A 25,147-nucleotide genomic window follows, 5' to 3' on the forward strand; every position below is an offset into this window, starting at 1 on the left:
GCCACAGCCGCCAGAGGAAGAAGTGTGATGTGACACCATGATGTCACCGTCATGCCACAGTAACCTGACAAAGTGGGAGGTGCCGTCATGCTGCTAAGCACCATGGTCTTGTTGCTTTGTGGCGCATTATAATTGTGGTAATGGCGGTCATGGGTGCAAAGTGTGTGGCAGGTGGTACTGAGTACATACCCTCCAACATTTTAAACATAAAAATCGGTACATATTAAAAAATGGGGCGTGGTCACGGGTGGAGGGGGCGTGGCCATGCCCCTTTTCCTATACTTTCAATGGAAGTTTGGAGCGCCAAAAATCGGTACAGACCATAAAAAAAGGTACTGTACCTGCTAAAAAGGTACAGTTGGAGGGAATGTGAGTACGCACTGCCAAATTCTTAAGGGTACTCCATACCCGAGCGTACCTGCACCACTGGAGAACACAAAGAAGATATTTATAACTTACAGTATAAGCATCTTCTTTGTATTAATGCAATCATCTTTATAGATAAAACTTACCAGAGTTGCAGGGCTCTGGGAATTGGAAGGAGAGATAGAGATGAGGCAGCAGCAGCTCATCCTCATCTTTCACACTGTCGGACACTGCCTCTACAGATGGGCGGGGCTACACAGCGGCCAATCAGACTGCATAGAACACAGAAATGTGAGGCATGCCTCACAGTGGGGGCGTGTGTGAGCTCTGATGGATAGCTCAGATTGGTCATGTGACCAATCCAGGAAGTGAAGGAAGGCAGACACCGGAGATGAGCAGAATGGCAGGGGAGGAGGAAAGTGGGGACCCGCAGTGCTAATATCACTGATGACTGTATTGCCCTGTGTAACCTGCTGCACCAGGCCAGATGTGTTTCTGCAGGTGAGGGGGCAATGGGTGGCACCTCGCTGCACCAGTTTACTCACTAGGGTGAAGGCTGTGACCTGGCTATTACTATATGTATGTTCTCCCTGTGTTTGCATGGATGTAGTGCAGGAACATAAGAGTTAAATTGTGTAGGGGGTGAGACAGGCTCCTGGCACTGAGAGCCTCCACCGTTTGTGCCTCCCCAGCCTCTGACCTCACCGCACGTCACTGATACAAACTGAAATAATTACTGAACGAGATCATTCATATCTTTCAGTAGTATCGGCCAGTGTGTAGGGCCTTTTACACTTCCATGGTTCTTCCCTCTTCCACACAATCTAGTTTTAAGGCACCAAATGCCTGTAATTTATCCAAGTGGCGACTATTATATTCCCATTTATATAGATACACTGTTTCATTTAGATTGTTTGTACGTAAAATATTTTATAATTATGGTACATCATTTTATTTACATGAACATTGCTTGGTGCCGCGGGGGGTTGGGATTGGGGGGTGGATCTCCAGGAATCGATGATGCAGAACTGATACTAAGGGGGTAAGTCAGTTAGCGGTAAGTTCCATATAACTTAGATTTCTGCGCAGGTTGCGTCAATTACAATAATTCTAAAAATTAGAATTTTTGTTCATACCCCTTGCAGTCCCCTAGGAGATGCGAGAAGAAATTAGTGCATTGCACATATTTATCAAGTGAGCATTACCTACATGTCATGCAGAAACATAGGGCCTGATTCAGTGCATATATATATATATACTAGGCGCTTCATCGCGCCCTACGGGCGCTCTTCACACCGTCGCAAGGGGCTACCCTTGCATGCCTTTCTGGTGTTCAATATTTGTATTATATGGAGTATTACCTGCATTCCTTTTTCAGTGGTTAAATATTGCACAATGAAAGGGCGTGCGATGGTGAAGGAGGCGCAGCCCCTTGCGACGGCGTGAACAGCACCTGCAGGGCACGATGTACAGAATGTAGCGGGTGCGGGGGGGACTGCGGATGGTGTCTGTAGATGCTGCGGGTGGAGGGGGGGGTGGAAGTGGGGGTGGGGCACGGATGGGGAAGGGTCGGGAGGTGCTGCGGGTGGGGGAGGGGCAGAGGAGTGGGGGATGCAGATGGGGAAGGGGTCCAGAGGCACTGCAGGTGGGGGAGGGGCAGGGGTGCCATGGGTGGGAGAGGGGCAGGTGTGGGGATGTTGTGGATGGGTGAAGGGTTCCGGAGGTGCTGTGGGATGGGAAGGGGCGGGAGTGCCGCTGGTGGGGTAGGGGTCCGCAGGCGCCATGGGTAGGGGAGGGGCAGGTACGGGTGTTGCGGCGGATGGGGAAGGAGGTCTGGAGGTGCTGCAGGTGGTGGAGGGGCAGATGCAGGGGTGCCATTGGTGGGGGAGGGGTGGGTGAGGGGGGGACCGCGGATGGAGGAGGGTGTCTGCAGATGCTGCGGGTGGAGGGGGGCAGGTGTGGGGGGAGACATATAAGGGGGGTGAATGGTGGAGGGGGCCTGGAGGTGCTGGGGGTGGTGAAGGGGCGGAGGAGTGGGAGCTGCGGGTGGTGTAGGGGGTCTGGAGGCACAGCGTGTGGGGGAGGGGTGGAGTGCCGCATGTGGTGGAGGGGAAGGTGCAGAGGTGTGGTGCATTGGGGAGAGGTCTGGAGGTGCTGTGGGTACTGTACATGCCAAAAAGGTAGTTGGAGGGTATGCAGTAACAGGGCCAGGACAGGGGTGACAGGGTCAGAACAGGGTTGACGGGGCCAGGACAGGGGTGACAGGGTCAGAACAGGGGTGATGGGGCCAGGACAGGGGTGACGGGGCCAGGACAGGGGTGACGGGGCCAGGACAGGGGTGACGGGGCCAGGACAGAAATGGCAGGGACAGGATAGGGGTGACAGGGCCAGGGTAGGGGCGGCAGGACCAGGACAGGGGTGACAGGGCCAGTATAGGGTTAACAGGGCAAGCACAGGGGTGACAGGGCCAGGATAGGGGGTAACAGGGCCAGCATAAGGGTGACAGGGCCAGGTTAAGGGTGAAAGGGCCAGGATAAGGGTGAAAGGCCCAGGATAAGGGTGGCAGGGCAAGGCCAGGGGTGACAGGGACATGACAGAACACAGGGCACGGGAGAGATTGGTATTAGGGACAGAACAGTGGTGACAGACAGATGTGTGTTACCGGAGTCACTGCTGCTGGCTGCTGCTGTTCCACTCCAACCTGTTGGGATCTGCTGCTGGTGGAGACTTGGTATGGCTGACTCTCTTAGGCTGAAGTCCTGCTTCCTCTGCCCGTCCGCATCCCTCCCCCCCTCCTCAGTCACACACTGCAGACCTCGCGCAGCGGCCGGGCACTGTGGTAAGAGGAGACTGGGAGTGACTGGTTAGCCCCCAGGAGATGCTGCGGTTGGAGGGAGGAGGGGGTCATAGCATGCACGTGGCACGGACCTCGCGGCTGCCGGGCACTGTGGTAAGGTGAGACTGGGAGTGACTGGTTAGCTCCCAGGAAAAGCTGCGGCTGGAGGGAGGAGGGGGTCAGAGCCTGCAAGCAGCTCGGACTTCTGCAGCGCTGCCCGCCGACTAAAGTGTGTGAAGGAGCTGGGCGCACCTCACTGCGGGTGGCAGCGCTGCAGCTAGCGGTGGGGTTGCCGGGGCTGGAGATAACAGAGGCAGTACGGAACCTGCACAGCGGCAGGTGCCCCACAAAACTGCAGCTAAGAAGCGTGGAGTGTGCCAGAAAGTGACGCTCCTCCGCGCCAGAGAGACCCTGCTGAGTGTCCTGATGTGGGGGGTCAAGTACGGCATACCCCCTCACACACCCCCATACCTCCCAAATGTCCCGATTTTCACTGGACAGTCCCATTTTTGGGGGTCTGTCCCGCTGTCCCACCCGCGGGTCGCAGTGTCCCGCGGTAACGGGGGGTCAGTTGGAAAGCTCCTGTACTCGCTGTTCTGCTTAGCAGAGCAGCGGTGAATAGTGGAGTCAGAGGGAGAGGGGGTATCAGGGGGTACGGATTAAGGGGGGGTTCCAGCAGCAGAGCCGGATTAAGGGGGGGGGGGGCAGGCGGTACGTACAGTTGGCCCCACAGTTTTAGGGGGCCCCCCGGCTCGAGTAGCTCTGTCCCAGCTCAGAAGCTCCCCCGTCCTGCCGGTAACAGCAGCAGCAATGTGCTACAGTCAGCACACGCTGCTGCGTATTGACAGGTCTGTGGTGTTGCAGGGAGGCAGCAGTCTCCCTGCTTTCTTCTGCCTGTGCGGGTGTGTAGAGGGGAGCGACCACCCCCTCTGGATTTAGCCCTAGCTGAGGGGCCAAAATTCCATTTAAAAAAAACACCTTGTAATTTGCATATGAGGGCGTGGCCTCGCGGGCGCGATTAGGCCACGCCCCCAACCCCATAGCAGGCACAGCAATGAGATAGGGCCCCCTATCTCAAGTGCCCTGGCCCCCCCCGGACTCATAATCAGCCCCTGGGGGCATGCCAGCAGCTCACAGAGCTCTGGGCATGCCCCCTCACTGACAAAAACGGGGGCCCTCCCGTGAAGCCACGCCCCCTTTTCGCTGTGTGTGTGTGTATGTGCGCGTGTGTCCCTCCTGCCTGAAGAAAGCTGGGAGGTATGCACCCCTGCCTGTGCCATGCCCATACCATCTGCTCCTGCTCCTAGTCTCCTATAGATTTGGCCAGATCTGTGACTCATTTGACTAACTCCGCCCAGTTTTGTGACTCCGCCCAGCGTTAGCAAATGAATCACAAAGTCACAGATCTGGGCTATTATATAGGAGATATTGTAACACTGTAAGGGTACAAGGTGCCGTTTCCTGGGATAAATGGCAGCATGCAGCAGCTGAGGAACCACACAAGTCCAGTTTCCGGTACAACTGGCCCCAGCCAGTTTTATTATACAGAAAATAAAACAAACAGCAAAAGAAAATACCTTGCCTGTCTGGCACTAACTAAACACAAGATGTTCCTAACGATCACTAAACAAAAACACAGAGTTCTCCAGTAAACACTGTATAGCTCACTTGTATCAGGAAGCATGTTTCTCTCACAGAGATCCTGCAGTCTTCCCTGGCAGTCTGCACACATTAATCAGGCTAAAAGCCCTATAAGACTCTTGCACAGCTGAAAGTCCTGATTAGCCCTCTGTGAGGCCAAAGATCCGAACTGGGCCCAATGTCTGGAACTCGCCCTATCTCTCTCTCAGGGCCCTTATCCAGCTTTTCCAGCAAACTGAAAAGGTTCTAACAAAACAAAAGCATTTTCCTAGAAGTTTTGATTTTCTAAAACATGTAAGACAAGAACCTGGGACAAACATACCTGCCCTCAAACACTATCCCAGTGTTCTTGTCACATATCCCCCTCCCCTGTTTCGACCTAGGGGCCGGAACACTTGTAGCCCCCAAACAGAAGATGCGGGACAATGCATCTGCGTTGGCCAATTGTGTACCCGGTCTATGTTCGACAGTAAACTTAAAATCCTGCAACGCTAGAAACCATCTAGTTACACGAGCATTCTTGCCTCTATTTACATACATCCATTTTAAAGGGGCATGATCTGTCACTAGTCTGAATTGTCTACCCAAGAGGTAATATCTCAAGGTATCTAGTGCCCACTTAATGGCCAAAGCCTCCTTTTCCACAATGGCATACCTTTTTTCATGCTCATTGAGTTTCCTACTCAAATAAATGATAGGGTGTTCGTCCCCATCTCTGGTTTGGGACAACACAGCCCCTATCCCTACCTCTGAGGCATCTGTCTGTACCACAAATTCTTTTGAAAAATCTGGTGTTATCAATACCGGTTGTGAACACAAAGCCACTTTTAACGTTTGGAACGCTTTTTCTGCATCAGGGTTCCATTTCACCATATTTGACTGCTTCCCTTTGGTAAGGTCTGACAACGGCACCACTGTGGCCGCAAAATTGGGAATAAACCGTCTATAGTACCCAGTTATTCCCAAAAAAGCCCTTACCTGTTTTTTATTCACTGGACGAGGCCAGTTTTGAATAGCATCAATTTTATTCAATTGGGGCCTAATCAGACCTCTGCCTATGGTGAAGCCCAAGTATTTGACCTTCTCCATTGCGAGGCAGCACTTCTTTGGGTTAGCAGTTAACCCTGCCTCTCTGATTGAGTCCAGTACTGCTTGTACTTTAACCAAATGGGACCCCCAGTCTGTACTGTGAATTACCACATCATTCAAATAGGCAGCTGCATATTTTCTATGGGGCCTCAAAATTTTATCCATCGCCCATTGAAAGGTTGCTGGAGCCCCATGCAACCCAAAGGGTAACATCTTATACTGGTACAGCCCCTCCGGAACCGAAAAGGCTGTTTTTTCTTTTGCGCTATCAGATAAAGGTATTTGCCAGTAACCTTTGGTCAGGTCCAATGTGGTGAGAAACCTGGCTGTTCCCAGCCTTTCTATAAGCTCATCCACACGGGGCATGGGGTATGCGTCAAACTTGGATACCTCATTTAACTTACGAAAGTCATTACAGAAGCGTATGCTACCGTCGGGCTTCGGGATGAGAACTATGGGACTGGACCACTCACTGTTAGATTCCTCTATGACTCCAAGTTCTAACATGGTTTTAACTTCTTTAGAAACAGCTTCTCGCTGAGCTTCAGGAATCCTATATGGCTTTAAATGAACCCTGACCCCTGGTTCTGTGACAATGTCATGTTTTATTATGGTCGTTCGGCCAGGCAGCTCTGAAAATATCTCCCTATTTTGGATGAGAAATTCTTTAACCTGATTGTTCTGATCAGCTGATAATGTCTCTGACACCTTTACTGCGGGAAGCAACCGAGGTGAAGACACCGAAGGACAAGGCTCCGCTGACAGAGACAACCTATCTTTCCAGGGTTTGATTAAGTTAACATGGTAGATTTGTTCGGGTTTTCTCTTTCCCGGCTGGTATACTTTGTAATTAACCTCATTCACTTTTTCCCTAATCTCAAATGGACCCTGCCATTTAGCTAGGAATTTGCTTTCCACAGTGGGTACCAAAACAAGAACTCTATCTCCAGGAGCAAATTCCTGTATCTTGGCACTCCGGTTATAGACCCTCTGTTGAGCACTTTGGGCCTGTTCCATGTGCTCTCTGACAATAGGTACCACGGCTGCAATCCTATCCTGCATTTGTGTTACATGTTCAATAACGCTTCTATAAGGAGTGGGCTGTCCTTCCCACGTCTCTTTGGCAATGTCCAACAGCCCTCTGGGGTGTCTACCATACAACAAATCAAATGGAGAAAACCCCGTAGAGGACTGAGGAACTTCTCTGATGGCCATTAACAAGTAGGGCAACAAACAATCCCAGTTTTTCCCATCTCTCTCAACAACCTTTTTTAACATACTTTTTAATGTTTTATTAAACCTTTCCACCAACCCGTCAGTTTGGGGATGGTAGATGGACGTCCTGAGGTGAGTGACCTTAAATAATTTGCACAATTCTTTCATGATCCTTGACATAAATGGAGTACCTTGGTCAGTCAAAATTTCTTTTGGTATTCCCCACTCTACTAAAAACCTGCACCAGCTGCCTAGCTATCGCCTTGGTTGTGATAGTGCGTAAAGGGACAGCCTCAGGATATCGAGTGGCATAGTCCATAATTACCAGGATATACTGATGGCCCCGAGCAGACTTAAACAAGGGCTCCACGAGATCCATGGCTATTCTGTCAAACGGGACCTCTATAATAGGCATGGGAACTAGTGGGCTCCTGAAATGCGGTCTAGGGGCATGATACTGGCATTCAGGACAGGAAGAACAATATTCAGACACTTCTTTATAAACCCCTGGCCAAAAGAACCTTTGTAAAACTCTTTCAGTGGTTTTTTCTGCCCCTAAATGTCCTGCGGTAACGTGACTATGAGCTAAATCTAGTACCGTTCTCCGATAAGGCTGGGGAACTACCAGCTGTTCCACCACATCCTCACCCCTTTTGACAATGTGGTACAAGAGCTCATTACAGATGGCCATGTGGGGATACGTAACCCTGTCACCTGGTACCACAGGTTCCCCATTAACAATCTTAACATTCTCTCTAGCCTTTATCAAGGTAGGATCCTTTAACTGTTCAGACGCAAACAGATCCTTCTTTACCTCCAGGTCAGGCACGCTTTCAGTTCTAACTACTGTGTCTCTGTTCCCAGCAAGAGGGTCTTCACTGGATTCCCCATCTGTCCCTTCCCCAACCAAACTAGCAAAAGGCAAAGGGTCAGAAAGTTCAGAAGACACACGTACATCCATGAAATCACCGGTATTGGGGCGTGGCTTGGCCGGCATCAGGAAAGGCCGGGAATCAGTGGAGCTCCAGCCGAATTCCCCTATAAAAGTCCCTGGGCCCACGATTGGACCTACCACTCAGCTGCATCGTCCCTATCAAGGCCTGCTGACCTGCCCGGTATCGAGGGGTTAGTGCTGCGGAGTCGGGGGGGCCCTGTGTTGCCCCCTGCGGATTGCGGCCTACCTCCGGTGCTGAGGCCGGGACCTCGATTTGGAGAGTGGACCGTCGGAGCGACCCGTCTGCCAGACCCGTCAAAGTCAGCCCTGCTCAGTGGAGTGTCTCCCCCGCTCGGACGACGCATCCCACCGCCGGACGCATCACCAGGCACACAGAGAACCCAGCGGGGGACCGGAGCCTGATCGAGGTAAGGGCCGCGGCGGCCATCTTGTGGTTGGCGCCGCCGAGCGCTCGGCCTGCGCGGCTGCTGTCGGGGCTCTCCTGGGTGGCCCTCGGACCCGGACCCACACACCTACCACCCCCCGCTGATTTAACCCCTGGAGCCTGGCAACAGAGAAAGGGATAGCGGACTGAGGGGATTTCAGGGACCTGCCGGCGGCCATCTTGGGACTGGCATCCTCTGGAGGAAACTGCACACAGTGACTTCCATGGTGCTGACACCCCTGATCTTGCCAGACCATAACCCAAATACGCGCTCCTTGCCTCCTCGGGTCCCTGGGACGGGTCGCATGGGGTGTGGAGGACACCCCTCCTGCCATCCCTACCATCTCTGCGATCAGTCCCTGCTGTGCCACCCAGCCACCATTTCTTTACCATAGAGGACCCGGATATTTCTGCTAACCCATGGCCCGGCGGCCCGACTGCTTTCTTTTTTGCAAGTTTACTTCTATAATGATGGCCGGCTAGCCACCTAGAATCTGGGGTGGCGTGCTGGTGCTGACCCTGACGGGATGATGCTCTAATCACACAACGTTACCTCTGATGTTCTATTGACGTACCCAAGGTGCCTCATGGTGAGAGGAAAGAAGGGATCGCAAGGGAGAGGAAGGAAGTTACATACACCTACCCCGACGCGTGCAATGGATACCCCGACTTCAGCTGGCATGAGGCAATTTCTTCTCCCCCAGGGCTCCGCCCCCACGACGGACGCCTCACTACCCTCGACTCCACGTCTTTCGCCTGCCTCCAACAGCTTCAAGACCGTGTAGAAGATCTGGATAACCGCGGAAGGAGAAATAACCTGAGGATCAGAGGGGTCTCAGAGGATATCGCACCTGCCAGCCTCGTTGACTTCCTCACAACGGTTTTCAATGAAATCCTGGGCCGTGATCCCGCCTCAATCATCGAGTTCGACAGGGCCCACCGAGCCCTGAGACCCAGGGGTACACCGTCTGATCGTCCCCGCGACATCATCTGTCGCCTACATTATTACACGGAAAAAGAGGAGATCCTTAGAAAAACCCGCCGCATGGACGTGATAGAGACTGCCTCTCATAAACTACAGATCTTCCAGGACCTCTTGTGGACGACCCTTCAAAAGCGTAGAGCCCTACACCCGCTTACTGCAGAACTCCGAAAGCTGGGCATTAAGTACAGATGGAACTTCCCTTTTGGCCTCCAGACCTCGCACAATGGGACGTTATACACCTTTAAAGACTCCTCCGACTTGCCCCTCTTCTGCAAAGCGCTGGGAATACCTCAGGTCTCTCTTCCAGAATGGCAGGAGCCCCTGACCGATGGTGCCCCACCTGAACTCTCTCACCCCGACAACGATTGGCACCTTGTCCACCGCAACCCGAGACCCCCTAGAGAACAGCGTTCCTCCACGCAGTCGACGAAAAGATGAAGGTCCCGACCTGGTTCGGAACATTCACTGCAGTAACCCCGAATAATCCTTCCTTAGCTTAAAAGAAGTACTGCCGACTCGAGGGATCTCTTAGCCGTGCGGCGCACCCTCCCCCAGGGGAGGTGGCCGGGACATCGAGATCGTGCTCGACTCAACGAACGCTCTCCGGCCCTGAATAGGGCGGGGATACCTGCTCCTGGTTAAATGCCATTTCTTTTCAGTGGTCGTTTTTCTGTGTTGTGTGTTTAATTGTTAAGAAATATTACTGACTGTGATGTTATATTTCCTGTTGGGGTTGGGATTGGCACTGACCCCCCAGTTCGCCCCTACACCGCCCGAGTATTCTTGGTCTCCGACGCGACTAGCGCGTCCGAGCTCCCGGGAGGCGGTAGAGTTTTCACCCATTCAGTCGTTTTCTTCTGCTGATATCTGAATATGTTAAGTCTATTGGCTTACCTCTTTTATGTTTTCTTTGCTTCTGTTTCCACCTCTTCCTCTTCTCCCTCCCTCTCCCCCCCCCTCCCCCACTGTGCGACTCATTGCTGTGCGAATTGCCCTGTCTTTCTGATTGGATTAAGCATTCCCTATTTGCCCCTGGATGATGGCGGTGGACCCTAAAGTGACTGTCAGGAATCTGCATTTTCCATTGCATCACTGCTGTGGAACTACAGGTCCCAGCAGTTCCAGTTCTGTTCCAGTCTTCAGTCTCCTGCAGCCCACAGCTCACCGTGCTCCACCTAACCAGTTCAGTTCTGTTCCAGTTCTGGTTTTCAGTCCTCTGCAGCCTGGAATGCTTCAGCCAACTCACAGCTGATCTGGACACCTAATCCAGCTAGTATCTCTGCCTGCAGTTTGTGTCCAATCACTGCTGGGCAGGAGGTATAACTTCCAGTTTGTGGCTCTCTCACATCGCCTTGGACAACACGTCACATCCCGTGAACAGACCGCTCCTGTTTGCAATCCTCTGTCTACAGAGATTTCCTTGTGTATTAGACCTGTGGAACAACAGGTCCCAGCTGTTCCAGTTCCCAGTTGTTCCTGTGTTCCCGTGGAACTACAAGTTCCAGAAACCCCTCCAGCTCTCCTGCGACATTCCGTGTGCAAGTTCCTGTGTTCCTGGTTATCCTCCTGCATCTCTGTGGAACTACAAGTTCCAGCAACCACTCCAGCTCTCCTGCTGCATCCAGTGGTTCCCTGTGTTCCAGTCTCCAGATCCCCTGTGTTCCTGGTTATCCTCCTGCATCTCCGTGGAACTACAAGCATCAGCAATTCCTGCATTCATTTACAGGCTTCACACCAATCTCCAACACAGTGTGCTTCAGCCTCAGCTGTAGAGACTCCATCTCCAGGTGCAGCTCATCACCTCACCTGTGAATCAGCTTGCAAGCTGCCTGTGCTTTCCAATAGCACTGTGAACCCTGCATCAAGTCTTCTGCATCTGCTACCAGGTTTGCTACCATTATCATCACCTCTGCTGGCTCCACGTGTTTATCATCTCTGGTTCCCATACCAGCATATTGCCATAGACTCTCACTGTATTGCCATAGACTCTCACTACATTGCCATAGACTCTCACTGCTTTGCCATAGACTCTCAGCTTCCACGCTGCATCATACCCATTGCATTTATTATTGTTTATTTCTCCAAGTATTCCTGCTGCCATATTGTTTTATCTTTCTGCTTAATAAACAACATTGCGCACATGCGCAGGAATCCAATCCAGTATCCTCACTTCTTCCATCCTACCTCCACTGACCCACTAGCGCCCCCTCCGGGGACACAAACCAGACCGAACCTGACAGTTTGTCCAAGGCCCATGGACTCGGATGGTGGTCAGAATGTGGGGTCAGGGGCCTTACAAAATCTGGTCTCCCGTTTGGATGGTCAAGAGGCTGCGCAGCAGCAGATGTTCCAGTTCCTACAGGGAATGTCTATCCGTTTGGATACCTTGCAGCAATCCCTTCCAAGTTCTGTTGTTTCTCCAGTTCCTGTTCAAGTCACTCCTGCTCCAGTCATTTCAACTTTCCCTGCACAATCCGTTCCTGTGGATGGATCTTGCTCAAGTCAGTCCTATGGCAGTCCCTTCACAGCTAATTCTCCTGAGAGAGCGACTTCCTCCTTTGAAAGCTTCAAGACTCCTTTGTTGTCTGCTGTGAACTCTGAACCAATAAGCACTCTTTATCATCTATTGGAACAACTTCAAAGTCTCCTAACAAAAATCATTCCAATAATGCCAGAAATCCTAGGTGGTGCTTTAAACGCAGTCAAGAGTACCGCTCAAAGTATTGAGACTAGTGCGACCTCCGTGTCAACTTTTCTTCAAGCTAAAGTCTCTTCTCCTATGCAGAGAGAGGGCAGATTCCAGAGCTACCCGTGCTCCAAACTAACGGAAGCTGAACGCCGGCATCGCAAGCAGCTTCACCTCTGCTTTTACTGTGGGAGTTCTAGTCATCTTATTAAGGACTGTTCCTTCCGCAACTCAAAAGTTGGTGACCGGTCCCAGCATCACAGTGTTTTCACCTGCAAACCTTCCAATGTATCCTCTGCAGTTTCAAGTTCCTTTTCCTCGGACAGGAGAGTCCAAAAAGTATACGATTGGGGTCCTGTGACAAATAGACCCAATCCCAAGTTCAGAAATCAACAGAGACTATCTATGTTACCCATAACTAAAGTAGTTTCTGTGCCTACAGCCCGAGAAGGGGCATCTGTGCCTACAGCCCGAGAAGGGGCATCTGTGCCTACAGCCCGAGAAGGGGCATCTGTGCCTACAGCCCGAGAAGGGGCATCTGTGCCTACAGCCCGAGAAGGGGCGTCTGTGCCTACAGCCCGAGAAGGGGCGTCTGTGCCTACAGCCCGAGAAGGGGCATCCATGTCTACAGCCCGAGAAGGGGCATCCGTGTCTACAGCCCCAGGTGGGGCATCTGATGTTGTGACCCCAGTAGGGGTATCTGATGTTCAGGTTCCAGAAGTGGCATCCGGGCATGCAACTCAAAGAAGTGTGTCTGATCTATTAACCCCAGGAGGGGTCTTTAGAGTTTCAGCCTCAAGTGAGGAATCCAGGGCCAAGATCCCAGGAGGAATTCTTAAAGTCACAGATACAGACATGAACTTTTGTTTGCCAACTTCAGAGAGTGCTACCAGCTCAGTACCACTCCAAAAGGGATCATCAGAACATCCGGATTCTGTCTATACAGAGTCAAGTGTCAATGGACCTAGCCCGGTTCCAGCCGTCGGTCCAAAGTCTCCACTGGTTCCAGCCAGCCTGAGTGGCTCCAATGATGGGCTACCTCCTTCGGTTCCAGCCGATTCCAGAATCCTCGGATCAAATCCGGTCCTATCCGTCAGTCCGAGGACTCCACCGGTTCCTACCGCTTCAAGCTCTTCCGGACCCAATCCGGTCCCATCCGTCTGTCCGGATCAGCCTCCTCTGGTTCCAGCCAACCCGAGTAGCTCTGTTTCCAATGCTGAGCTACCTCCTTCGGTTCCAGCCGATTCCAGCATCCTCGGATCAAATCCGGTCCTATCCGTCAGTCCGAGGACTCCTTCGGTTCCAGCCGATTCCAGTCTCTCTGTATCAAATCCGGTTCTATCCGTCAGTCCGAAGACTCCTGCGGTTCCAGCCGGTTCAAGCTTATCTGGACCCAATCCGGTCCCATCCGTCTGTCCAGATCAGCCTCTTACAGTTCAAGTCAATTCAAGTAGTCCTGGACAAATCCCTGTTCCATCCGTTTGTCCAAAGTTGTCGTCGGTTCCTGCCGATTCCAGTTCCTCTGAACCCGGTGTGGTTCTCTCCAGTGTTTCAAGTAAGCAACTCCTGTCGCTATGTCCAGAGTCTACAGTTCTTGCAGATATTGCAGTTGCCTCAACCCAGATGGAGGCTCTACGCATCTCACCCCAAGATGAAGCTTCTAGCATTCTGTCAACCTCAGCAGAGAATTCCCGTCAGTCAATCCAGGAGATGACGTCCTCTCTCCACCCTCGAGCATTTCAAGTTGATTCTACTCCTGCTTCTGAATGCTTATTCCAGTCCTCAACTCTCAAGTGTCCTACATTGTCTTCCGAGACTTCAACTGACATTCAGCCTTCCAAGTGTCCACCAGATACAAAAGCTCCAGTCTACTTTGATGGTGACTATGCTCAGTTTCGTGCAGTGGCGAGCCAATACCTCGCTTTTACTGAGTCTGAACCTTCAGTGACTATTTCTCCAGCCAATGCAATCAGATACTTTCTCCTGTTCTTCAAAGGTAGAGCACTGGACTGGGCGAATCCTCTCATTGAATCTAAAGATCCGTTACTGAGTGATCTTCCCGCTTTCTGCGAAGCCGTAAAACAGGAGTTTGCTCCAAAGTTTATGCATTCAGAGTCATCTGGGCATTCTGGCCAATTTGTCAACAGTTTGTCTACTGCTAAATCCTCTTCAACATCTCTGTCTGTGCAAGATCAGGATACATTAGACCAAGCTATTAAAGATTTCCAAGCTGTAAAGTCAAGACAAGGTTCTCAGACTTCAGATTTTAAAGTTGCATATACTCCCGTGTCTCCATCCTACAGCAACACTTCTGAAAGTATTGACTCCCCGGATTCAACATCTGATCAGTCTTCCAGTTCTCAGTTTTTCGACTCAACTCCTTCCAAACATGAACAGGTTCTGTTGAATCAATGTATCAGAGATTTCAAGAATTACAGGAATTGGAGAGCTCCAGAACCAGTTCAAAGTCTACCATCTGTTGACGTAAGTGTTGGCTATGCTGCCGTTACCCCTAGTCCTGGTGTCTCATATAGCTTCAAATTGACTGGTCCACAGATTGTCTCAGATTCTGTTGTTCCTAAACAAAAGGCTCCCATGACCACACTAGACCTGGACTCTGACTCTGAAAGTGAGTTTGTTGATGAAGACTCAAGTTACATTATGGGAGGTTCTATCCTTCCTAGCTATGCCTTTTCCCAGGAAGAAAATTCTGTCTCAAATGACCCTGAATGGTCTACTTGTTCTGACAAGGAAAATCTGTCTTCTGAAGATGAAAGTTGGGAAGACTTTTGAGGACCTCTGCTTTTGTGTTTTCCTAAGTTCTTTTTCAAGGTTCCTCCAAGTTCCAGCGTGGGTGTTCGGTGCCCACCCATAAAAGGGGGGGTACTGTCAGGAATCTGCATTTTCCATTGCATCACTGCTGTGGAACTACAGGTCCCAGCAGTTCCAGTTCTGTTCCAGTCTTCAGTCTCCTGCAGCCCACAGCTCACCGTGCTCCACCTAACCAGTTCAGTTCTGTTCCAGTTCTGGTTTTCAGTCCTCTGCAGCCTGGAATGCTTCAGCCAACTCACAGCTGATCTGGACACCTAATCCAGCTAGTATCTCTGCCTGCAGTTTGTGTCCAATCACTGCTGGGCAGGAGGTATAACTTCCAGTTTGTGGCTCTCTCACATCGCCTTGGACAACACGTCACATCCCGTGAACAGACCGCTCCTGTTTGCAATCCTCTGTCTACAGAGATTTCCTTGTGTATTAGACCTGTGGAACAACAGGTCCCAGCTGTTCCAGTTCCCAGTTGTTCCTGTGTTCCCGTGGAACTACAAGTTCCAGAAACCCCTCCAGCTCTCCTGCGACATTCCGTGTGCAAGTTCCTGTGTTCCTGGTTATCCTCCTGCATCTCTGTGGAACTACAAGTTCCAGCAACCACTCCAGCTCTCCTGCTGCATCCAGTGGTTCCCTGTGTTCCAGTCTCCAGATCCCCTGTGTTCCTGGTTATCCTCCTGCATCTCCGTGGAACTACAAGCATCAGCAATTCCTGCATTCATTTACAGGCTTCACACCAATCTCCAACACAGTGTGCTTCAGCCTCAGCTGTAGAGACTCCATCTCCAGGTGCAGCTCATCACCTCACCTGTGAATCAGCTTGCAAGCTGCCTGTGCTTTCCAATAGCACTGTGAACCCTGCATCAAGTCTTCTGCATCTGCTACCAGGTTTGCTACCATTATCATCACCTCTGCTGGCTCCACGTGTTTATCATCTCTGGTTCCCATACCAGCATATTGCCATAGACTCTCACTGTATTGCCATAGACTCTCACTACATTGCCATAGACTCTCACTGCTTTGCCATAGACTCTCAGCTTCCACGCTGCATCATACCCATTGCATTTATTATTGTTTATTTCTCCAAGTATTCCTGCTGCCATATTGTTTTATCTTTCTGCTTAATAAACAACATTGCGCACATGCGCAGGAATCCAATCCAGTATCCTCACTTCTTCCATCCTACCTCCACTGACCCACTAGCGCCCCCTCCGGGGACACAAACCAGACCGAACCTGACAGTGACGAATATAAAACTGGTTTCCCTTAATGTGAAGGGCCTCAATGTCCCAGAGAAACGCTCAAGGTTGCTTAGGGATCTCTTCGCATCCAGAGCTGATGTGGCCTTCCTACAGGAAACCCACTTTAAAGTGGGGATGGCCCCGGGCCTCAAGGATCGAAACTACCCACATTCCTTTTACAATAATAACAGCAAAAGTAAATCTCTGGGAGTGGCTATTTTGCTATCTAAACGTCTACCCTTTCGGGAAATCACGTCTGAATCCTTGGGGGAGGGCAGGATACTCTTAGTGAAATGTACACTGTTTGACCAGCTATACACTTTTATTAATCTCTATGCTCCCAACCAATCGCAACCCAGTTTCTTGGCAAAGGCTCTCAATCGCATTGCTCCCTTGGTAGTGGGTATTCCAGTTATTGGAGGCGATCTTAATTGGACCCTCCAACCAGAGGTGGACATCTCCGGAACGCCGACGAGACCCTCCTTAGCATCGCACCGTAGAGTGCGACGGTCCCTCCACGACCACCAGCTGATTGACGCCTGGCGGCTCCAACACCCCGGGGACAGGGATTATACGTTTTATTCCAGACCCCACGACACTTACTCTAGATTGGACTACCTCCTCTTGCCCCATAGATTCCTACATCTAGTTAGGGAAACAGCTATTGGACTAATTACTTGGTCGGACCACGCCCCTGTCTGCATGACCCTGGGGACATCCCATCCACACTCCAAGCAATGTACCTGGCGGTTGAATGAACAACTTCTGATGGATACGAGGTTCCAACCCCAGCTGCTTGAGACTCTGGAGAATTATTTCCTAACTAATGAGACACCAGATGTCTCCCGGGTCACGGTATGGGAGGCCCACAAGTGTGTTCTGAGAGGAAAACTTATACAGCTAGGCTCCCAACTGAAAAAAGAGAGACTCGGGGAAAAGACCGCTCTGCTCCAGCGGCTTAAGGACTTAGAGACAACACACAAAGCGAACCCTTCCCCGTCGGTGTTGACCGACCTGATTGAGACGAGATCTGCTCTCAACACATTGTTGTTTGCAGACATTAAGAGGGATTATAGGCTCTGCAGAAACCGCTTTTACCAATGGGGCAACAGACCAGGGAAACTATTGGCTAGGGCACTTCGCGCGCAGAGGGCCACGTTATTTATACAGTCGATACAGGATGCGGCGGGGACCCGCCGCACCCTTACAAAAGACATCGCTGAAACCTTCCACGCTTACTACACCAAACTATACAATCTTCAGACTCCTAGAACTCCGACATCCCTGTCGACAACTCGAGACTTGGTGGAGGGATACCTTGATGACGCGGGACTCCCTAGAATATCGGCGGATGAGAGTGCTTGGCTAGACTCCCCCTTTTCCCTCCCAGAATTGGAACAAGCCCTTAAGGAAGCTCCCTCTGGGAAGAGCCCAGGCCCGGATGGCTACACAGTTTCTTACTATAAGCTTTTTAAGACTACCCTCCTGCCCAAAATGCTGCTGGCATTCAATGAGATCTCTGATGACCGTGGTTTCTCCCCTCAATCCTTAGAGGCTTTCATTACGGTTATACCAAAGGAGGGGAAGGACCCGGCCCAATGCGCTAGCTACCGACCCATATCCCTCCTCAACACAGACGTCAAGCTGTTTGCTAAACTTATAGCAAACAGACTGAAGCGGCTACTTCCCAACATTGTGCATTCGGATCAGGTGGGTTTCATACCCGGAAGAGAAGCGCGCGATAACACCACAAAGATCATTGATTTGATGCACTTGGCCTCGAGCAAACATGAACCGATGGTGGTGCTCTCCACCGACGCTGAGAAGGCTTTCGATAGGGTTGACTGGATATTTATGGAGGGAGTCCTGCGTCACCTGGGGCTGGGACCGGTCAGTTTGGGACGCATTTTAGCGCTTTATAACTCCCCCTCTGCAAGGATCAAAATTAATGGAGACTTGTCCCGCCCAGTTCCGATACGGAATGGTACTAGACAAGGATGCCCCCTCTCACCCCTAATTTTTGTCCTCTGTATGGAGGCCTTGGCGGGAGCCATTAGATTAAATCCGAACATCACGGGACTCATGGCGGGGGGGTAGAGAATTCAAACTTGCACTGTTCGCAGATGACCTGTTAGCTATCTTGTCGAACCCGGTGGTGTCTGTCCCCAACCTGATGGCCGAACTTGATAGATATGGCTCTATGTCAAACTTCAAGATTAACCTTTCTAAGTCAGTGGCAGTGAACGTGTCAATGCCCTCCCAAGCCCTTGATAACCTCAAACAATCTTTCCCCTTCCACTGGCATCCCTCTAACTTCAAATACCTGGGGATCACGCTCCATAAAGATATATCACGTCTTTTTGACGAAAACTTCAAAAAATTATTGACCTCACTCCGTTCTGAGTTTCGGGACTGGGGCAACAGGAGGCTGTCCTGGCTGGGGAGGCTAAGTGTCATTAAAATGAATGTTCTGCCGAGAGTCCTTTATCTCCTCCAGGCTCTCCCGATATCCATTCCCAAAGCGTGGTTCAGAGACCTGCATAATCTGGTGAGGGACTTTGTCTGGGGAGATAAACGGCCTCGTTTCCAACACAACATTCTTTTTCGCCCCAAACACAAGGGTGGTCTCCAGCTACCGAACTTTACACTGTACTATGAGGCTGTTATCCTCCACCGAATTATGGAATGGTCGCGCCCACACGACATAAAACAGTGGGTTCATATTGAAGGAACAGCGATGCCTGCCCCTATTGCATACTACCCTTGGCGCTCAAGGCTACCACATATAGACCATCCTACTATTGGCCCTACACTTACACGCTGGGGTAGACTTAGGTCATTACCACATATCTCTTCTAAATACTCCCCATTGACCCCACTGTTCAATAACCCAGATTTCCCACCGGCAGCCTCAGGCCGGGGATTCGACTCCTGGAAAAGGGTGGGGGTGACGCGGGTTGGTGGGCTGGTGGAACGTGGAGAGATGATCCCTTTCCCCTTAATGCAATCTAAGTGGAACCTTTCACCTTCAGAGATCTGGAGATACCTTCAACTAAAACATTTTGCCACGGGGAGTACTATACGCCCGAACCTGAGCAGATCACTAACAGCTTTTGAGAGCCTCTGCCTGGAACCTTCTCGCCCAACACACTTCCTCTCAAGATGCTATAGACTACTGATTGAGAATAAATTCCCAGATCTACCCAAATACGCTAGAGATTGGGGCCATGATGTGCAGGTCGACTTGTCAGAGGAGGACTGGGAGAGGAGCTTCCAAGCCACCTTTGCCAGCTCCTCTAGTTATTCGGTCCTCGAGACACATTTTAAAGTCTTATCTCGTTGGTACAGGTGTCCCCAAACATTAGCTAAAATGTTCCCCAATGTACCAGACACATGCTGGAGATGTAATAGCCAACCGGGCTCCCCGATGCATATCTGGTGGAGCTGCCCCGTCCTTCGTCCCTTCTGGGACAAAGTTATAGCAATTTCAAAAGGGTTGGTGGACCCAGGGGTTCCCTCGGAGCCTACTTTCTGGCTCCTCAACTGTACTTCATGGCCCCTGTCAACATATAAAAAATCTCTATTAAAGTTTCTCAATAGCGCAGCCAAAGCGGTCATCCCGGTTCACTGGCGATCTATTAAACCTCCTACCGTGAGAGAGTGGGTCGCCAGGGTAGATTGGTATATGATTATGGAGGAACTGCGGGTGACACCAGAGACGAATCAAAGGTTTACGACTACTTGGTCCCCTTGGCTGGAATTTAAGGCCTCACAAACATACTCGACATTGACATAGTGACCTAGATCAGTTGCCTTCACCCCCTACCTGGGCTCTGCTGCAATCCTCTTGGGAACGACTAAGCTAGAAGCACATATTGCGGACCACCGACCGGACAAGACATGGGGGAGACGTTATGACCTTACCCCTCCTCCCTTACCCCCCCTTCTCAGACCCTATAACCCCTCCCCCCCCCTCAATTCTCCTTTTTTCTCTCTCTCTCTTTTCACCCTATACTCAACTGTACTGTTTACTGTTCTTAAATGTAGGAATGTTTTTTGAGACAGCCAGCACCTAGAAAGGCCGGAAGCGACCGTGAATTCAAGATAAGGCCATGGCCAGGGAATCCTCCCAACAGTAGGCCATGTTAAGTTTGCAATTAGTCGTTGCTTGTACCAAAATTGACATATTGATATTTGACCTGTAACTGCTGTCACCGTTAACTTGCAATAACCTGTTATTACCTTTAATCAATAAACACTTATTGGAAAAAAAAAAAAGAAATCACCGGTATTATCAACTGGCTCTTTACTTCTCACATCTGTTGATAAACGTGATTCCCACAGTTTCCAAAAATGAGGAAAATCCCTCCCTATTATGGCCTCATGCACCAAGGTGGGGACCAGTCCTACTTTAACAATTGCTGACCCACAACAAGTTTCTATATTCACTTCAGCAGTGACATAATGTTGGGTATCCCCATGTATGCAAGTTACCCCAATAGGTATTTGCTGGACCTTTAAGGGGTTCACTAACCCCGCATTCACGAGGGTAACTAAACTTCCTGAATCTAGCAAGGCCTCTACCCGGTTACCCTCTAAGAACACATCACACATTTGTTTTTCCAGCTCAGGTGAAGGTACCACAGTACAGGCTAACCTAGCAAAGAAAGACATTCTGCGACATTCAAAGGCAGCATCACATTGCATGGGTACTTGCGTGACTGGGCAATTGGCAATAACATGACCTGGCATACCACACCTAAAACATTTAACCACACGATTATCAACCCGTTTGGGCAGCATAGACCGTTCTAGCCCCATTGGCCTGTCTCCAGGGCCAGTGTTTACAGTCTCTCCAGCCTTGCGTTCTCTTAACCGCCCAGCAAACTTTTCCCACGGAACTGTCTTACCAGTCTTTACTGAAGGGCGCTGTCGAGGATCTATGGGTTGCTGGGTGGTCATCAGTAGTTCCTCTGCTGCCAAATACCTCTCTACCATGTCCACTATTTGGTCAGCAGTACCCGGGTTTCCATGGCTCACCCACTTGCGCAGGACCATGGGCAAAGATCTCAAGTAGCGGTCCATGACGACTCTTTCAACCATCTGGGGACCAGTTAATGTCTCTGGCTGTAACCATTTTTTTGTTAGCTGAATAAGGTCGTGCATCTGGGAGCGAGGAGGCTTCTCCATGGCGTACACCCAACGGTGCACCCGTTGTGCTCGTACTGACAGCGTGACTCCCATGGCGGGTCGGGATCTCAGTCTTTAGTTTATCATAGTCCCGAGCCTCAGCAGGGCTTAAATCAAAGTACGCTTTTTGGGGCTCACCTGACAGAAAAGGTGCCAGCAGACTGGCCCACTGTGCTTTTGGCCAGTTCTCACGCTCGGCAGTCATTTCAAACGTGGTCAGGTAGGCCTCCACATCATCAGCCTCTGTCATTTTCTGCAGGAAGTGACTGGTCCGTATAGAACTAGAGCTGGTCGGAGCACTGACGGCCACATCTCCAATCCAGGCTGCAAGGCTCTGCACCACTTCTGTTAAGGCCTCTCTATCCTGACGCTGTTGCCTGTAAAGTTCGTCAACAGCTGCCTGCTGTTGTCTCCTATTTTCCTCCATTGCCACCTGCTGCTGTCTCCAATTTTCCTCCATTGCCCCCTGCTGCTGTCTGTTGGCCTCCTGCTGAGCCGCTGTAGCTTGCAGCAAGGCTTTAAGCAGTTCCTCCATGTCGACAGATTTTTCAGGCGGCTTTGTAGCTGCTTTCACCCAGGACATATATCAAATCCTCAGGGCGAGTCTCAGTAACTTCACACTGGGATGTATCTGCATAAACCACCGTTTTCTGCAGGCCTCACAAAGCTGCTGCTTTCACTTATGCGCAGAACGGCATGCTCGCATTCTCCACCATGTTGTAACACTGTAAGGGTACAAGGTGCCGTTTCCAGGAATAAATGGCAGCATGCAGCAGCTGAGGAACCACACAAGTCCAGTTTCTGGTACAACTGGCCCCAGCCAGTTTTATTATACAGAAAATAAAACAAACAGCAAAAGAAAATACCTTGCCTGTCCGGCACTAACTAAACACAAGATGTTCCTAACTATCACTAAACAAAAACACAGAGTTCTCCAGTAAACACTGTATAGCTCACTTGTATCAGGGAGCGTGTTTCTCTCACAGAGATCCTGCAGTCTTCCCAGGCAGTCTGCACACCCTAATCAGGCTAGAAGCCCTATAAGGCTCTTACACAGCTGAAAGCCCTGATTAGCCCTCTGTGAGGCCAAAGATCCGAACTGGGCCCAATGTCTGGAACTTGCCCTATCTCTCTCTCAGGGCCCTTATCCAGCTTTTCCAGCAAACTGAAAAGGTTCTAACAAAACAAATGCATTTTCCTAGAAGTTTTCATTTTCTAAAACATGTATGTAAGACAAGAACCTGGGACAAACATACCTGCCCTCAAACACTATCCCAGTGTTCTTGTCACAATATATATATATATATATATTACAGACATAAAAGATATAGCGCTGGTCAATACAGTCTGGAGTATTGGCGGATGTAAAATATATGAATATATTTCAGAGTGGAACCACAGCTACTCAATAGTCGCTCAAAGAAGCACTAGATCCTCCTGTGAAACTTCAGGACCGCTGCTCCCCTTCAAACAATCCAAACTCCACCGGAGAAAAACATCTGTCAATAGAACATATATAGGGGGCGCTCCATAGTGCATAAACCTTTTTTATTTAAAAACACAAAGTGCTTAAAACAAATGTTTTACATTCGTACCAGACGACAACCAGTGTGGGCTGGCTACCACATGATTCCACAAACAATCACCGGGCAATAGCTGGAACAGGTGTCACTCAGTCGCGCTGGAAACCTCCACCCGTCGGCAGCTGATTTCTCTGAGACTCACGGGCAGGAAACACACACGTCCGTGACTCCTCGTTCAGCAACTACGGTGATCCTCAACGTCACTAGACTCCGTCACGTCACTAGTGACGTTGAGGATCACCGTAGTTGCTGAACGAGGAGTCACGGACGTGTGTGTTTCCTGCCCGTGAGTCTCAGAGAAATCAGCTGCCGACTGGTGGAGGTTTCCAGCGCGACTGAGTGACACCTGTTCCAGCTATTGCCCGGTGATTGTTTGTGGAATCATGTGGTAGCCAGCCCACACTGGTTGCCGTCTGGTACGAATGTAAAACATTTGTTTTAAGCACTTTGTGTTTTTAAATAAAAAAGGTTTATGCACTATGGAGCGCCCCCTATATATGTTCTATTGACAGATAGATAGATATATATATATATATATATATATATATATATATATATTTATATATGCAGATTTTGCAGCCTTTGGATTGAGACACCCGCTGAAGACTTCTCAGATCTGTCATTTGCGCACAACGGTCAAACTTCAGCCTTCTCAGTAACCCTACGGGTCACACATCATGGAAGCGCCGGGGCAATTGTAACTACATAAGGTATCACAGCCGCAACCTGTGACACGCCCCAGTAACGGTTGCGTAACGCCTGCGTTTGAGCACCACTCCCCCAATACCGCCCATTAGCGCTCCCTGGGGGAAATTCCAAGTTGATCGCAGCAGGAAATTTTTTAGCAGTTGGGCAAAACCATGTGCACTGCAGGGGAGGCAGGTATAACATGTGCAGAGAGAGTTAGATTTGGGTGGGTTGTTTTATTTCTGTGCAGGGTAAATACTGGCTGCTTTATTTTTACACTGCAATTTAGATTGCAGATTGAACACACCACACCTAAATCTATCTCTCTCTGCACATGTTATATCTGCCTCCCCTGCAGTGCACATGGTTTTGCCCAACTGCTAACAAAATTCCTGCTGCGATCAACTTGGAATTACCCCCCCTGTCTGTGACTTACTTTGCAAATACTGTAAATCCTCACTGCAACCGTCGTCACATATGCAAGCGCAGTTTCATTTACACACATGCGCAGTGGCCACAAATCGCTCTACAGCGCACAACATCAGCATTATGTACAACTCAGAATCAGGCCGATAATGTGTGAGGCTTCTACAGAACCTCATAGCTAATTGAATCGCCCCAACAGAACTGAATCCAGCCATAACATATTATAAAGTACTGTGCACCTGTAGATGCATACATAACAGCGCAGTAGACTAAAGGTATATTAATGTAAAAACAACACAACACGCATCTGTAATACTGACTCCAGGCGTCCGCTAGACAAATCTTTGTTTGATGCTGTAAATAGACTATTTTTATGTAGAATAACAGTTTCACTTTAATGTTACAGTTCTCATCAAAGGAGAGATGATTTGTCTTACATCACTGCGCTTGTGAAGAGTAGTTCTCCCCACATAAGTCACGTTGATTGCCACTGAAATGGTTAATACGGGTCAACTGTTCTGCAAGGGTCAAAGCAGCAGATGTTGAAATTCAAGGGGGGCAGCTTATTATTGTGAATGCTTATTCAAGAGGATGTAACATATTACAGCTAATTATTAGATCTGGGTCAAGAGTGATTACACTTCCACAAACCGGTTTATATTTAGAGAAGGAAAAGTTTATAATATATGGGTCTCCCTTTATACATACATGGTGCTAGTAGATCATTCAAATGCTGTAATAATTCATTACGTAGCTCACCGGTATTGAAAAAAATATATATATTTTTGTAAAGAATGGTATGACAAATTCTAAAGACACCTCTCTTGTACAATATTATTATTATTATTATTATTATTATTATTATTATTATTTATGCCAATGTACTCATCCTCTACATGCAAATTAGGCAGATTTTTTTGGGCTAAAACCATATTTTTGAGAATACAGAAAGTTAATTAAGCCAGTGACATCACATAGTGTGAGCGCACGTGTTAGGTGA

At 49.8% G+C, this 25,147-nt stretch overlaps 1 protein-coding gene across 1 annotated transcript in view; it reads left to right on the forward strand.

Moving 5' to 3' along the window:
• Positions 1-756: 756 nt before the first annotated feature.
• Positions 757-25,147, forward strand: part of LOC134966099 (paired box protein Pax-6-like) — a 145,073-nt gene continuing 120,682 nt past the window's right edge. Inside the window, exon 1 of the mRNA XM_063942579.1 lies at positions 757-867. Coding sequence (XP_063798649.1) covers positions 854-867 — 14 coding nt within the window. The 5' untranslated portion in view covers positions 757-853. The remainder of the gene's footprint in view (positions 868-25,147) is intronic.

Source organism: Pseudophryne corroboree, chromosome 10 (genome assembly GCF_028390025.1).
Source record: "Pseudophryne corroboree isolate aPseCor3 chromosome 10, aPseCor3.hap2, whole genome shotgun sequence".
Classification (NCBI taxonomy): Eukaryota; Metazoa; Chordata; class Amphibia; order Anura; family Myobatrachidae; genus Pseudophryne; species Pseudophryne corroboree.